This window comes from Neofelis nebulosa, chromosome 13, assembly GCF_028018385.1.
Source record: "Neofelis nebulosa isolate mNeoNeb1 chromosome 13, mNeoNeb1.pri, whole genome shotgun sequence".
Taxonomy (NCBI): domain Eukaryota; kingdom Metazoa; phylum Chordata; class Mammalia; order Carnivora; family Felidae; genus Neofelis; species Neofelis nebulosa.
The window spans coordinates 66,225,224-66,240,086 of NC_080794.1; the positions used below are offsets into that span (position 1 = coordinate 66,225,224).

The 14,863-nt window shown below is 42.1% G+C and overlaps 1 protein-coding gene and 1 long non-coding RNA gene across 3 annotated transcripts in view; one reads left to right on the forward strand and one right to left on the reverse strand.

Moving 5' to 3' along the window:
* Window positions 1–8,674, reverse strand: LOC131493314 (uncharacterized). 2 transcript variants are annotated; one of them, XR_009252560.1, is made up of 3 exons: window positions 7,564–8,674; window positions 4,767–4,836; window positions 1–3,937 (listed from the first exon to the last, which is right to left on the reverse strand). It is a non-coding gene; the product is annotated as an uncharacterized LOC131493314 (long non-coding RNA). The 2 variants fall into 2 exon arrangements; XR_009252559.1 differs by lacking the exon at window positions 1–3,937 and adding an exon at window positions 4,301–4,488.
* Window positions 8,546–14,863, forward strand: part of TAF5 (TATA-box binding protein associated factor 5) — a 14,535-nt gene continuing 8,217 nt past the window's right edge. Inside the window, exons 1-2 of the mRNA XM_058697652.1 lie at window positions 8,546–9,124; window positions 11,667–11,904. Coding sequence (XP_058553635.1) covers window positions 8,563–9,124; window positions 11,667–11,904 — 800 coding nt within the window. The 5' untranslated portion in view covers window positions 8,546–8,562. The remainder of the gene's footprint in view (window positions 9,125–11,666; window positions 11,905–14,863) is intronic.

Genomic DNA, 14,863 nt, shown 5'->3' on the forward strand with positions numbered 1-14,863 from the left:
TTTTTTTAATGTTTATTTATTTTTGAGAGCCAGAGAGAGCCAGAGCATGAGCAGGGAGGGAGCAGAGAGAGAGGAAGACACAGAATCTGAAGCAGGCTCCAGGCTTTGATCTGTCAGCACAGACCTCCATACGGGGCTCAAACTCATGGACCACGAGATTGTGACCTGAGCCAAAGTCGGATGCTTAACTGACTGAGCCATCCAGGCGCCCCTTGATCTCACTTTTTAAAGTTTATTTATTTATTTTAAAATTTTTAATGTTTACTTTTGAGAGAGAGAGCCAGCGGGGGAGAGGCAGAGAGAGAGGGAGACAGAGGATCCAAAGTGCGCTCTGCGCTGAGAGCAGAGAGTCTGATGAGGGCTTGAACTCACGAACTGCAAGATAATGACCTAAGCCAAAGTTGGATGTCCAGCTGACTGAGCCACCCAGGTGCCCTATTTATTTATTTTGAGAGAGAGAGAGAGAGAGAGAGAGAGAGAGAGAGAGAGAGAGAATGAGCTCTGTGCTCAGACGTGGGGCTTGAACTCACAAAAAGTGAGATCATGACCTGAACCAAATTCCAGATCGGGACACTTAACCAACTGAGCCACCCAGGTGCTCCATCATCTCAGGTCCTGATTTCAGGATTGTGAGTTCAAGCCCTGTGTTGGGCTCTGTGCTGGATGTGAAGCCTACTTAAAATACATACACACAAATGGATCATGGACTTAAGTGTAAAAGCTAAAAACAGTGAGGGTACAGTAGCAAATATGAAAATGATACATTCTTTTTTTCTTTTCAAAATTATGTTTAAAGACTTGGAAGACAAAAAAAGAGGTCATAAAAATTGTACAATAGAAATAATTCCTGAATAATAATAATAATAATAATAAGCCTTCATGTAAAATGACACTGAACCCAAGAAAGAAAGACTAAGTAAGATTAAGCACAGTTTTTTTCTGACATGTTTTCATGAACCCACAGATACATGTCTGGTGCACATCATTATCATGTATTAAAGAATGTTAGATAGCCCTTTTCTACCCTTAAAAAATAAAATAATAATTAAAGAGTTTGTGTGTGTGTGTGTGTGTGTGTGTGTATGTGTGTGTGTGTGCTAACGAAATGTCTCCAATGATAGTTCTGAGAACCAAATCTTTTAAAGTATATAAGGCAAAATTTTGTCACTTGGGGTAGGGGTATGGATATATGGATAAGTCCTAAATGTTGGTTTAGCTTAATTTAGACCAATAGACCAATTTAGACCAATTTAGACCTGCACAATAGGGCAACCCATTCTTCTTGGCTGAGACTATTATCAGGAGGGCCACTGAGGAAAGAAAAGGACTCAGCCTATGGAAAACCACTGGAAGATACTGAAACAGAGCAACAATCTCCTTAAGATCAGTTTGGGTCCACAGAGGTAGAGAGTCCTTTAGCCAACAGTTGAAAATGAACACTTTTACATATCTTGTATAAGTCTTCCAAGCAACCGAGTGGGAGAGGAGCAGAGAGAGAGGGAGACATAGGATCCGAAGCAGGTTCCAGGCTCTGAACTGTCAGCACAGAGTCCAACCCAGGGCTCCAACTCAAGAACTGAGAGATCATGACCTGAGCTGAAGTTGGCACTCAACCAACGGAGCCACCCAGGCACCCTTTAAGTTCTTTAAATTTATTTTTAATTTATTTAATTATTTAACTTTGTTTGTTTGTTTTAGAGAGAGAGCAAAAGTAGGGGAAAGGGACAGAGGGAGAGAGAGAATCTCAGGAGGCTCCATGCTCAGCATGGAGCCCGATGTGGGGCTTGATCCCACAACCCTGGGATCATGACCTAAGCACAAATCAAGAGTCAGACACTTAAACAACTGAGCCACCCAGGCTCCGCAACTGTAAAGTTCTATATAGTAAATATGTTTGGCTTTATGGGCCAGTTGAGTAGCCTCTGTTGTAGCTACTCAACTCTGTTGCTGTAGCACAGAAACAGCCATAGATAATATATAAACAAATAACTCTGATTTTGTGCCAATAAAAGTTTATTTCTAAAGAAAGACAGTGGGCTATAGTTTGCTGACCCCAACCGTAGAACAATTAATATCCTCGCATTAAGTGTGAACTACCACACCCGTCGATAGACCTGTGGAGAAGGTATAATAGGAGTCAACCGTAAGAAAATGGAGGTGGAGGGGAAGAGTTGCCTAAGCAAAGTGTGCGGCAAATGAATGGGAGATAAGTTGGAGACATAGGCTTCAAGTAAGCAGGAGATTTGAATCAAGGGAAACTATTTGCATATTATTATAAATGAGGTGAGAAATCACTGAGGGGTTATAGGCATGTGAAAAATTTTAAAAGTTTTTTTTTTACATTTCTTTATGTTTTGAGAGACAGAGAAAGGCAGAGCATGAAGGGGGGAGGGGCAGAGAGAGAGGGAGTCACAGATTCTGAAGCAGGCTCCAGGCTCTGAACTGTCAGCACAGATCCCAATGCGGGGGCTCGAGGTCACAAACCACAAGATCATGACCTGAGCCGAAGTTGGACTGAGCCATCCAGGTGCCCCATGTTTGTCTCTGTAATTTGATGGTAGAGAGAAAGCATGTCTGTGTGGGCCTAGATGGAAAAGATGCAAAATCCTGTGTTTGGCCTCTCTGGACTCTGCCAATGAACATCTTCCTGCTGCTTTTGCTCTGCATCCTTACCTATAATATGCTTTAGCCTTGAGAATAACCTGCAATTGAGTCTTATGAATACTTTTAGTGAATTGCCAAACTTGAGAAGATTGTGGGATTTTTTAGAAAGGTTTTCTTATTTTTAAGTAATCTCTACACCCAAGATGGGCTCAAACTCTCAACCCCGAGATCAAGAGTCACATACTCTACTGACTGAGGCAGCCAGGTGCTCCAGTTGTGGGATTTCTCAAACACTTTTGAAAAAGACTCATACCTCACATCATATTCAAGATTCAGTCCCAAACCCACGAGAGAGCTCATTGGAAAATGTATAAGCTCTAGGGGAAAACATGGGTGAATCTTTCCTTAACTTAGGTGAAAGTCTATTTATGATTCAAAATCCAGATGCAATTAAATAAGTTGACATGTTTGACATCATAAAAAATACTTCTGCATGGTCCCCAAAATATAAACAGTATGAAAGACAATGGCCAAACTGGGAGAAAGTATTTGCAACACATATCTCAGATAAGGACCTAATATGCTAAACAGATGAAAAAAACTTAAAAATTAGGGAACAAAGATAAAACTTAATCCCCCAAAGTAATATAAAAACAGTGCCAAAATATGAAAAGATGTTCAAAGTCTCTAATGATAAGACAAGATATAAACTAAAATACGTATCAACCAATGTAGCTAAGATTACTGGGTTGTGATAATTAAGTGCTTCACTCTGTATTTCTCACTGAATACAGGTAAAAGCTTTGGACAGAATGCATGGAACAGCTATCTATTGACTCTAGAATGCAATTCGTGAGAGGCAGATTGGGGAAGGCAACCAGAACTCTAACTACAACTGAACCATCACTGCATTTCCCATTTTGTTTTTCCTGTGGTATCTCCTGGCCTGGACTCAAACACAAGCTGAAATTCAGAACTGTGCACCAGGTGTGTAAGATAGAACTCTGAGAGAAATCCTCTATCATGGTTTCAGGGGCAGGAAAGGGGACCACTGTAGGTCACAAAGAATGAGGGAAATCCAAACTTTCCTTTTTATTTTTCTATTCTCTCTCACACCAGTCCATAGGCAGGTCCATCGTGGCAATGGATGTGGGATGACAGTAGAGGCCAGGCAGGCACCTAAGACTCTGAGAGGAGAACTCTGGTCCCAAGAGCAAGGGGGCGTCCCCACTACTGTTTTCACTGCATATCCTCTTCTTCTTGGCTCCACAGTAGTTGCATTTTCAGGGAGTACACAGCAGAGCAGAAAATTAAAGCCCACTCCCTTTCCCAGCTAGAGGACCAGAAAGAGAAGTGTTGGGGAGATTAAGGAGATCAATAAAATGGTCCTATAAAGTTGGGCTTATCCTTAAGCTGCATATACATGATCTGAGCCTAATCAATGTTACACAGGTTTTAAGAACTGAGATACAAAGTATACCACTACCCAGAAATGTTCTTAACTTGATAAAGGGCATTTATAAAAACCCCACAGTGAACATCATACTTAATAATAAAAACCTAAGTATTTTCTCCCTAAGATAAGGAATGAGGCAAGCATGTCTACTTTCCCCTAACCACTCGTATTCAACACCATATTGCAAGTCCTAGCTACTGCAATAAGACAAGAAAAATAAATAAAAGGCACACAGTAAAGGACATTGGAAAGGACATAGTAAAACTATTTGTGACATAATGAGAAATATCCATTTGGCCTCTGTGGGCCCCCCCCCCCCCAGCATATAAGGCACAAAATGTATGGAATCTCTTAAGTAATAAGTGTCTTTTTGTATGCTGAAGAGATGACTGGAGGTTGAAGACACCTGGATAGCCTCAGGATGAGGTCTGAAAAAAACCATGTGATTAGAGGGTTGGAACTTTCAGCCTGATCTCCCTGGTATGAGTTTAAACTTAGGAACCAAACAAGATGGTAAATTCACACTGGTGGCTGGTCTCCCCATCATACCCAACCTGAGATGGCACCCAAATTGACACATCTGTAAAAACTGTGAAAATCCTGAGGATGTGTGTGTGTGCACATGTGTGCGTGTGAGTTGGCAAATGGGGTGATGGAGCCCAGACAGTGACACTATAGACTTTCCTCCTTTTGGTGCATCTCTCACCTTTTTCCAATGCTGGGCTTCTGCCTCTCCCTCTGGGTATACATATTAGCCAAGGTGGCTTATAGCTCCACTGAAATACAAATTAATCGAGAAAAGTAATGAGATATAGCAGGTGCAACTCGCATTGAAGTGAGAAACTGAAGAGTTTAGACTAGTTAAAACAGATTAAGTGCATCAGATGAAAATTTAAATAAATAATATCCCCCAAAAGAAAGGAGCTCATATTGGTTACATCACGGGTTGTCAATTTGGGCACTATTGACATTTTGGGCCAGATAATTCTTTGCTGTGGTGGGATGGGGCTGTCTTGTGAATTGTGGGAAGTTTAGCAGCATCCCTGGCTTCTATAGGCTAGATGCCAGCAGCACCACCGTGAGCTGTGACGACCAAAAACGTCTCTATATATTGCCAAATGTCCCCAGGAGGGACAAAATCTCCCAAATGGGTTAAAGCAGGATAATAAATCATGAATAACCAATTCAAAATACTATGAAAAATATACTGGTTGAGGTAAATAATTCAATAAATGGGTTATGTAGTAATATGGATCTTGGCTGAGAATGATTACACTGAAACTTCAGGTAGAGGAACTTTTCTAGAAGGTATAGGAAGGGGTAAATATGAAAATGTGAAAGCAGACCTAGAAGATAGAAATAAAAGCATTGGGGTGCCTCAGTAGCTCAGTCAGTTAAGTGTCCGACTCTTGGTTTCAGCTCAGGTCATGATTTCATGGTTTGTGAGTTTGAACCCCACATTGCACTCTGTGCTGACAGCCTGGAGCCTGCTTGACATTCTCTCTCCCTCTCTCTCTGCCCCTCACCTGCTCACTCTCTTGGTCTTTCTCTCAAAAATAAATAAATAAACTTTAAAGAAAATTAAAAAAAAAAGAAATATAAAAAAATATTTTTTTATATTAAAAAAAAATAAAAGTATCAATATCTGTACTATAAGAATACAAGAAGAAGGAGAAAAATAGAAAGGAGAAAATATTTGTAGATATAATGTTTCCAAATTCCCAGAATTAAAAAAAAAAATCTCAGATTGAACGAGTGCATAAAGGTCCAATCAGAATAGACATGAAAAATCCAACCCTTGACACATGAAGAGTAAAAGAAAGAACATGGAAGAGAAAGAGAAACAACCAGAAAGAGTAGCTCTTCTGTAAAGGAACAAGATACAGATTGACACTTGACTTCTTAATACACCCCAAGAAGAGAGCAGAAGGAGAATGAGAGTAGGGATTAGAAAGGAAGGGGAGGGGTACCTGGGTGGCCCAGTTGGTTAAGCACCCAACTCTTGATTTTGGCTCTTGTCATGATCTCATGGTTCAGGAATTCGAGCCCCGCATTGGGCTTTCCCTGTTCTGGATTCTCTCCCCCTCTCTCTCTGTCCCTCCCCCACTCACTCTCTCTAAAAATAGGTGAATAAACTTTTAAAAAATTAAAATTTTTAAAAATTATTTAATTTTTAATAATTATTTATTTAATTATTTAATTTTTAAATTATTTTTGAGAGCAAGTGTGAGCAGAAGAGGGGCAGAGAGACAGAGAGAGGGATAGAGGATCCAAAGCAGGATCTGTGCTGACAGCAACAAGCCTGATGTGGGGCTTGAACTTCCAAACTGAGATCGTGACCTGAACCAAAGTCAGATGCTCAACCAACTGAGCCACCCAGGCACCTCTAGGTAAATAAAGTAAAAAAAAAAAAAAAAAAAAAAATGGGAAAAGAGAAACAAAAATTAAAAGTGGGCCTTGCAGTTATTCAATATACTTTACTGTGGTATAAAGTTCCAACCGAGACTTTTTGGAACTTAAGGGACAAAGCTAGGTGAAAGGTAGACCCTACAGAGGGAAAAGGGGTGGCTGTACCTTTGTGAGTCCCACTATCTGGGTTTCAGCTGTACAGATGGATCCAGTTTCCAGGATCTGATTCTCAAGACTAATGTCTGCACCAGAATGCTAATTTACTATTAGTAAGGGGGTAAAGTAACTTCCCAGGGAACAATAAACATGCCTGGGCTTGTTATTCATGGCATCCCTCAGCTAAGTGCTCAATAATTTACCAATTATCAAGTTAATTAGTGAATACTGAATCAGAAAAATTAGTTGAATGATCCTAAGGAAAAGGACAAATTCTCGCCACCTCATAAGAGATTCAGGTTCTCTCTCTGTTGGTAAGTGCTGGGTAAATGCTAACCAACTCCTGCTCATCTTCCCCTCCACCCTCTCTTCCCCCATGTTCCATAATCTTACGTTAGATATGCAATTAGTTAAGCTTCATATTTCAGTCTTAATATCACCCTGAACATCATAATTGGACTTTATCAAACATTTACAGGACACCTTTTAAGGTGAAGGAAAAGTAACCAACAGCTATTTATTACATGTTAGGTATTATATATACATTATCTCATTTAATCTTTACACAACTCTGTGAGGTAGGTACAATTATTATCCCTATTTTAGAAATTGGGCAACTTGAGTTAAGTAACTTGCTCCAGGTCATTCAGCTACTGAATATTGTTGAAGGAAGCCAGTAAGACCTAAAAACCAACAACTTGAATAATTGTGCTAGATTTTCCCAACTCCCTTGGCTCACTTGTCTGCATCTAGCCCCAGAGTTGTGAGATTCAAATGAGATAAAATATGCAGCAGCGTTTTATAACCTGTGAAGCATTACAAAATGGCACATAATATTTTAAATACACGGTTAAAATACAGTTTATTCGTAACAAAAGATAACATAGCATGAATACAGAACGTACACATTTCTCAATGACAAAATTTAGGTACTCAACTTTTTATTGAAATATATAGGGGCGCCTGGGTGGCTCTGTCGGTTAAACTTCTGACTTTGGCTCAGGTCATGATCTCATCAGGTTCATGGGCTCAAGCCTTTGTTGGGCTCTGTGCTGACAGCTCAGAGCCTGGAGCGGGCTTGGAATTCTGTGTCTGTCTTTCAAAAATAAACGTTAAGAAAATTGTTTTTAGGGGCACCTCGGTGGCTCAGTCCACTAAGCATCAACTCTTGATTTCAGCTTAGGTCATGATCTCACAGTTCGTGAATCTGAGCCCGGCGTCAGGCTCTGCGCTGACAGTGCAGACAGCTTGCTTGGGATTCTTTCTCTCCCTCACTCTCTACACCTCTCCTGCTTGCTGTCTCTCTCTCGCTCTTTCCCTCAAAATAAATAAATAAACTAAACCAAAATTTAAAATAACAACTATATATAACATACATGCTGTAAAGTTCACAAAACTTAAAGCGTGTAGCTTAATTTTTACAAAAGTAAAAGTTGAAAAAAAAAAGTCACCACCACCCAGATCAAAATATAAAACATTACCAGTATCTCAGAAGCTTCCTTCTGGCTACGTTTATAAGAGACCTGGATTGGAATCTTGACACTCACTTTCTTCTTGCCTGACTTTGGCAAGTTATTTTAACCTCTTTGGGTCTCGGTTCAGTCACCTGTAAAGTGAGGCTAACACTCCCTTATAAGATTGTTGAATTAAAGGAGGTCATAAAATGTAAAATATCTCTCACAGTGCCTAAAAATAGCTGGTCTGAAATAAACGGTAATTATTACACGCAAATGCTATAGGCGGTCGCCACCTCCCACTTCCTGCCTTTCTGTCACTCACTTTTGAAAGTGCTCTAGTTCCCATTCTTTTTCGCCTTCTTTCTCGCCCCTCCTACTGCCGTATATTGCCTTCCCAAGCTGTCGTAAAACGCTCCTCCCCGCCCTCCATGTGGCGAAAACGCAATCACGCTTGACGGCGCGAGGTGGCTCAGCCGCAAGATGGCGGCGCTGGCGGAGGAGCAGACGGAGGTGGCGGTCAAGTTAGAGCCTGAGGGACCGCCGACGCTGCTACCTCCGCAGGCGGGGGACGGCGCTGGCGAGGGTGGCGGCGGCACTACCAACAACGGCCCTAACGGCGGCGGCGGGAACGTTGCGGCGGCGTCGTCGTCGGCCGGCGGGGATGGTGGGACCCCCAAACCCTCGGTGGCTGTCTCCGCCGTTGCTCCGGCGGGGGCGGCCACGGTGCCCGCCGCTGCTCCGGAGGCCGGAGCTCCCCACGACCGACAGACTCTGCTGGCCGTGCTGCAGTTCCTGCGGCAGAGCAATCTCCGCGAGGCTGAAGAGGCGCTGCGCCGTGAGGCCCGGCTGCTGGAGGAGGCAGTGGCGGGCACCGGAGTCCCGGGAGAGGCGGACGGCGCCGGTGCTGAGGCGGCTAGCGCGCTTCTCAGCCGGGTCACAGCCTCGGCCCCCGGCCCCGCTGCCACTGACCCTCCGGGCACCGGTGCTTCGGGGGCCGCCGCCGTCTCGGGCTTAGCGACAGGTCCTGCGGCTCCGGGGAAAGGTGAGCCGCGGAGTCCCGGGGAGGTAGGGCACGAAGGGGAGCAAGCCGGGAAGGCAGAGGCAGGCAGGCCTGCACCTCTGCGGGCTTGTTTTGAATTTCCTGGGCCCGCCTCTAGGACCACATGCCCGCCCCTTTCTCTAGTGCGCCGGCTGCGCAGTCGAACCCTCTTCCGAGCTGTCAGTTCCAGTGAGAGGCTGAGGAGAGCTGTTGAGCAGAGGGATGTCTGGGGAAGGTGGGCGCCGAGAGGCGAGGACCTTCAGGCTTTTGGCCCCTTTCCTCTTTTTTGGGCTCTTGAGCCTTGGCAGGTCTGCATTAACAGTAATAATATTTGTACCTTTCTGTACTAGCTTCTTTTTTTTTTAAATTTTTTTTTTTCAACGTTTATTTATTTTTGGGACAGAGAGACAGAGCATGAACGGGGGAGGGACAGAGAGAGAGGGAGACACAGAATCGGAAACAGGCTCCAGGCTCTGAGCCATCAGCCCAGAGCCTGACGCGGGGCTCGAACTCACGGACCGTGAGATCGTGACCTGGCTGAAGTCGGACGCTTAACCGACTGCGCCACCCAGGCGCCCCAGTACTAGCTTCTTTAAGTAATTCCTTAAAATATTTTATCTATCCTAATTCTCAACAATTCCACTGTAAGCTAGACATTACCTCTATTTTGGAGATCAGAAAACGAACTGGGAAAGGCCAGCGGACCTTTGCTTTGGACCAAACAGCCAGTATTTCTCAAAATATAGGTTGTTACTAGTGGTAAACCTATAGGGGGATGCAGATTTCTGGGCATCACTTCAGACTTCGTGAATCAGATCGTGTAGAGGTGGAGTTTAAGAATCTCCATTTTTGAAAATATGTTTCCAAGGGGTGTTAATGTATGGCAACGTTTGAGAACCATTCATTTAGGAATAGGTTCAGACCGGGGTTCGGATTCTGTCTCTGTTGTTTTTACTTGCGTGATGTGATGCTGATTCTTCCTGAGTTTGAATTTTTTTTCTCTATTAAATGGGTTATACATATATACACATGGGTATATACACATACATACATATCTATACATACTTTTCTACATACGTACCTATAATATGTATATATTATATATATACGGATATTATATGTATATAAAATGCCTGGTACTGATAAGTTTATGTCTAGCACCTATCACCTGAGACCTCCCTCCCAGCCTTTACCTAGCAGCTGTTGTTGCAAAGTCCATGCAGTAAAATTCATACACAATATAAGGTCTCAAAGGTGATCCTGAGCTGATAATAAATGTTTGTTTAATTAAGTTGCCCAGGGCAGAGCCTCTAGCCAAATTAACCTGTATTTATGAGACCCAATCTTTGCGGCATTGGCAGACATGAAGTATGAATATATAGCATTGTATCCTGTAAATAGAAATGTGCAAAACTGTGATCGAGAGTAATCTTTTCTGAGTGCTAAATTTTATGGATTAACTATAAGATGGATAAATTATGTTGATTATTTTTCTATAATATCTCATCTTTTTGGAAACTTGATCTGTCAAAATTCAGGAACCAATAAGGAGGAAAAAAAGCCATTACAGTAACCAAAAGAACTTATAACATTTGTGCATTTAAGAACACAGCAGTAGTATAATTTCCAACGATCAAACGCTGATTAGATTGACAGGTGTATCATTGTTTGGTGTTGCTACGTTACAAACAAATACTAATGTTTTCTTCCCTGGAATGTTTATGGGAATTATTTTAAGCATATAAAATTGAATTATCTGTTGGAAACATAAATAAGGCTAGTCCTTCCCATCCTTAAAATGCTTGCATTTTGTAAGGAGTGATTGATGTGCACATATTCTACAGGACGGGATGTGTTACAGGAAAGTTACAAAATATGTAGATAGCTCAGAGAGCTGGGAATGTTATTTCAGGGCATGGCTTTGTGGTGGTGGGTGCCATTTACACTAAGCCTTGAGAGAAGATTAATATACTTGTTTGATTTGCACGTCATGTTTTATGAAATTTGTCTTTAGAAAAAGGTAGCTGCAGGAAAAATATTGACCTGTTTTGTTATTGATTTGGAATTTTTATTTTAAGATATGGACAAGCTGAGGGGCACCTGGGTGGCTAAGTCGGTTGAGCATCTGACTGTTGATTTTGGCTCAGGTCATAGATCGAGCCCCACATTGGGCTCTGCACTGACAGTGTGAAACCTGCTTGGTATTTTCTCTCTTCCTCCCTCTCTGCCCATTCTGTGCTTGTGCATGCACGTATTTTCCTGTGTGTGCGCATGCTCTCTCTCTCAAAATAAATAAATAAAAACATTTTAAAAAGAATCATTAACATTAAAACAAGAAGATATGGACAAGCCGAAGGAGTTTTGGATGGGTGACTGAAACAAGGTGAAAATTTCATTGAAAGATCATGTGATTGTGTTGGAGAAGAGTTTGGTGAGAGACAAACATTTGAGAAACCATTTACCTCTGGACCTTAGCAAAACAGTCTTAGTCATTTGGTGCTTATCAGGCCATTTTCTTGAAAGTTGTTTTTTGTGTTTTAAACAGTTGGAAGTGTAGCTGTAGAAGACCAGCCGGATGTCAGTGCTGTGCTATCAGCTTACAACCAACAAGGAGACCCCACAATGTATGAAGAATACTATAGTGGACTGAAACACTTCATTGAATGTTCTTTGGACTGCCATCGGGCAGAATTATCCCAACTCTTTTATCCTCTGTTTGTACACATGTACTTGGAACTAGTCTACAATCAACATGAGAATGAAGCAAAATCATTTTTTGAGAAGTATGTGAATTTTATATGTATTATATATATAGCCTATATATATATATAATGTATATACACATCTGTAACCACACTAATGTAAGATTGTAACTCCAAAAGTATTTCATAAAGGAGAGGTACCTGGTGCTCTGAGAACCTAAACAAGGGGTTTGATCTAGTTGGAGAAGTCAGGGAAGGCTCCCAGAGGAAGTGATGCTTGAGGTAAGATCTGAAGATTGGGTAGGAGTTACCAGATGAAGAGAAGAGGGAAAAGCATATGTGACAGCTCTGGCAGGAGGGATCATTGTAGGTATAGAGATAAAAGAAGGCCAGCGTGGCTGGCGCAGAATATGGGGTTGGGTATAATATGACATTAAGCTGGACTGGAACAGGCAGGTTTTTGGGCCACGTTGAGGGTCTTTATTTATCCTGAGAGCAGTAATGGGTTGCATTGGGTAGGATTAGATTTGGTTGAGATACACTGAAAACTCAAAACAATAATGGCATAAATAAAATAAAAGTTTATTTTTTGCTTTTATCCTAAGAGCAATAGAAAGTGGTGTTAGGATTAGATTAGACCAAGAATGGCTGAAAACCCAAACAGCAGAGGCTTAAATATGATAAGTTTATTTCTCTCTCATAGAGGTAGGGCAGTCCAGGACTGGCATGGAGTCCTTGATCACCAGGGACTTAGGCTCTCTCGATCTCGTTGTTCTACCACCCTTGTCATGCAGCTTCCACCTGTGGCACAAGATGGCTCTTTGGTTCTAAGCCATCACATCAGTGTTATAGTCAGCAGGGAGGGCACACGTCCTTCCTGGAAGTTGCACACACTTTTTTTTTTACGTCATTAGTCAACGGCCACACTTACCTACAAGGGAGGTAGGAAATGTGGCCTTTGCCTAGGTGTTTATATGCTCAGCTAATATTCAGGTATTCTGTTGTGGAGGAATAAAGAAAAAAAAAAAAGGATATTTGGGGACAGTGAGGTGTCTGTGCTACAGAAGTCATTGAAGGACCATGTCATTATTAGACTTGCTTTTTTTTTTTTTTAATTTTATTTTTTCTTAAAGTAATCTCTTCGCCTAAAGTGGGACTCGAACTCACAACCCTGAGAAAAAGAGTTACATGGTCTACCAGCTGAGCTAGCCAGACACCCCAATTTGCATTAAAAAAATTTTTTTTTAATGTTTATTTATTTTTGAGACAATACGAGAGACAGAGTGCGAGCAGTGGAGGGGCAGACAGAGGGAGACACAGAATCTGAAGCAGGTTCCAGGCTCTGAGCTGTCAGCCCAGAGCCCGACGCGGGGCTCAAATTTACCAACCATGAGATCATGACCTGAGCCGAAGTCAGACACTTAACCGACTGAGCCACTCAAGCGCCCCCCAATTTGCATTTTGAAAGGACCTTTATGCAGTTGGGAAAATAGATAGTGGTAGAGAAACAGAATGACTCTAGAGTGACCAGTTTTGGAGGTTATTTTAGTGGTTCTCAACTTGGGGTAATATTATTCCTTCTTTCTCTGGGCTATTTGAAAATGTGTGGAGGTGTTTTGGTTGTCATAATGACTAGGGTGGGGAGGAGCAGGTGGCTTAGGGATACGAAATATTCTAATATGTGTGTGTAATCCCACTAAGCAAAGAATTATTTGCCCCCAATTGTTCTGTTGAGAAACACTAGGCCAGGATGCAGTAGTGTTTGTGAAGGGAAGTAGACATATTGGTAAGGCAGTTGGCGATGGATTGGATATGGAGGTGAGGGAGATGAAGGCATTATTGCTAACCCCTAGGTTTCTGGCTCCCCCACCTGGATAGGGGTGCTCTTTGCTAAGATAGAAAACCCTTGAAGAGGACCTGGTTTGTCAGGTTGTGGAGTAATCTTGAGTTCAGATCTGAATATGCCTTTGACTCATTTAAGAGATGTCAAGTTGATAGGTGGATGATATATAAGGCTCTGGAGCTCAGAGGAGATGTAGGGACTGGAGCTATAAATTGCAGTTGTGTATAATATTGATGGATATGGATGAGATCATCTGGGGTGGGGGTAGGAGTATGAAGTAAATCAATAAAAGGGCTGTACTGAGCCTTAGGGAACTCCAGCATTTGGAGTGGAAGAGATAGAAAAAGAGTGTAAGAGATGGCCAAGTAGAAGAGGTATGCAAGGAGAGGTCAGAGAAATAGAAGGAAAAGCAGGAGGGTATTGATTTTTTGTATATGGGCTGCCTAAGCAAGCACAGAGGGTATTGAGTTTTAGAAGCCAAAGAAAGGAGGGGTGCCTGGGTGGCTTAGTGGGTGAAGCGGCTCAGGTCAGGATCTCGTGGTTTGAGATCTCTTCCCCTCCCCTGCTTGTGCTGTCTCTCTCTCTCTCAAAAAAATAAACATTTAAAAAATTAAAAAAAAAAAAAAAGAAGCCAAAGAAAGGAGTGTTTAAAAAGGAGGCGGTACTTAACAGTTTGAATGAGAGCACTTTAGTACAAGCAATAGATCCAAAGCCAGGACTTGTCAGATAACACAAGTAATAGCAGTAGATGAGTAATAGAACTCGGGACCCCTAGCTTCTATGCCATTCGTTATTGTACAAATGCCTAACAGAAGGTTATAAAGTAAACGTTCTATAGCTCAGTGTTGTTGAAAAAAGAACAGAAGCTGATGATGACAACTTCTACTGTAAGCTAATTTTTCTTACAGTGTTGTCATCAAAAAACCTCTTCCTCTCCCAGTCTAATAGGGTAGCCATCTCCTCACGTGGGAAGCTGGAATATCACAGAGGACTCTGTCTCCTTGTTATGGACGGTCTCAACCCTTGCCCAGACACCATGCTCAGATGAGGTTACAGGCAGTGACTGATGTGAACACCAAGAGGCTGAGATTCCTAATTTCACTCAAATCTTGACAGAAACCTTAGTTCATGTCTTGACGAGTCATAGCAGGGTAACACAGGTAACAGTTTAGGAATGTATTGACTGTGTATCAGAGC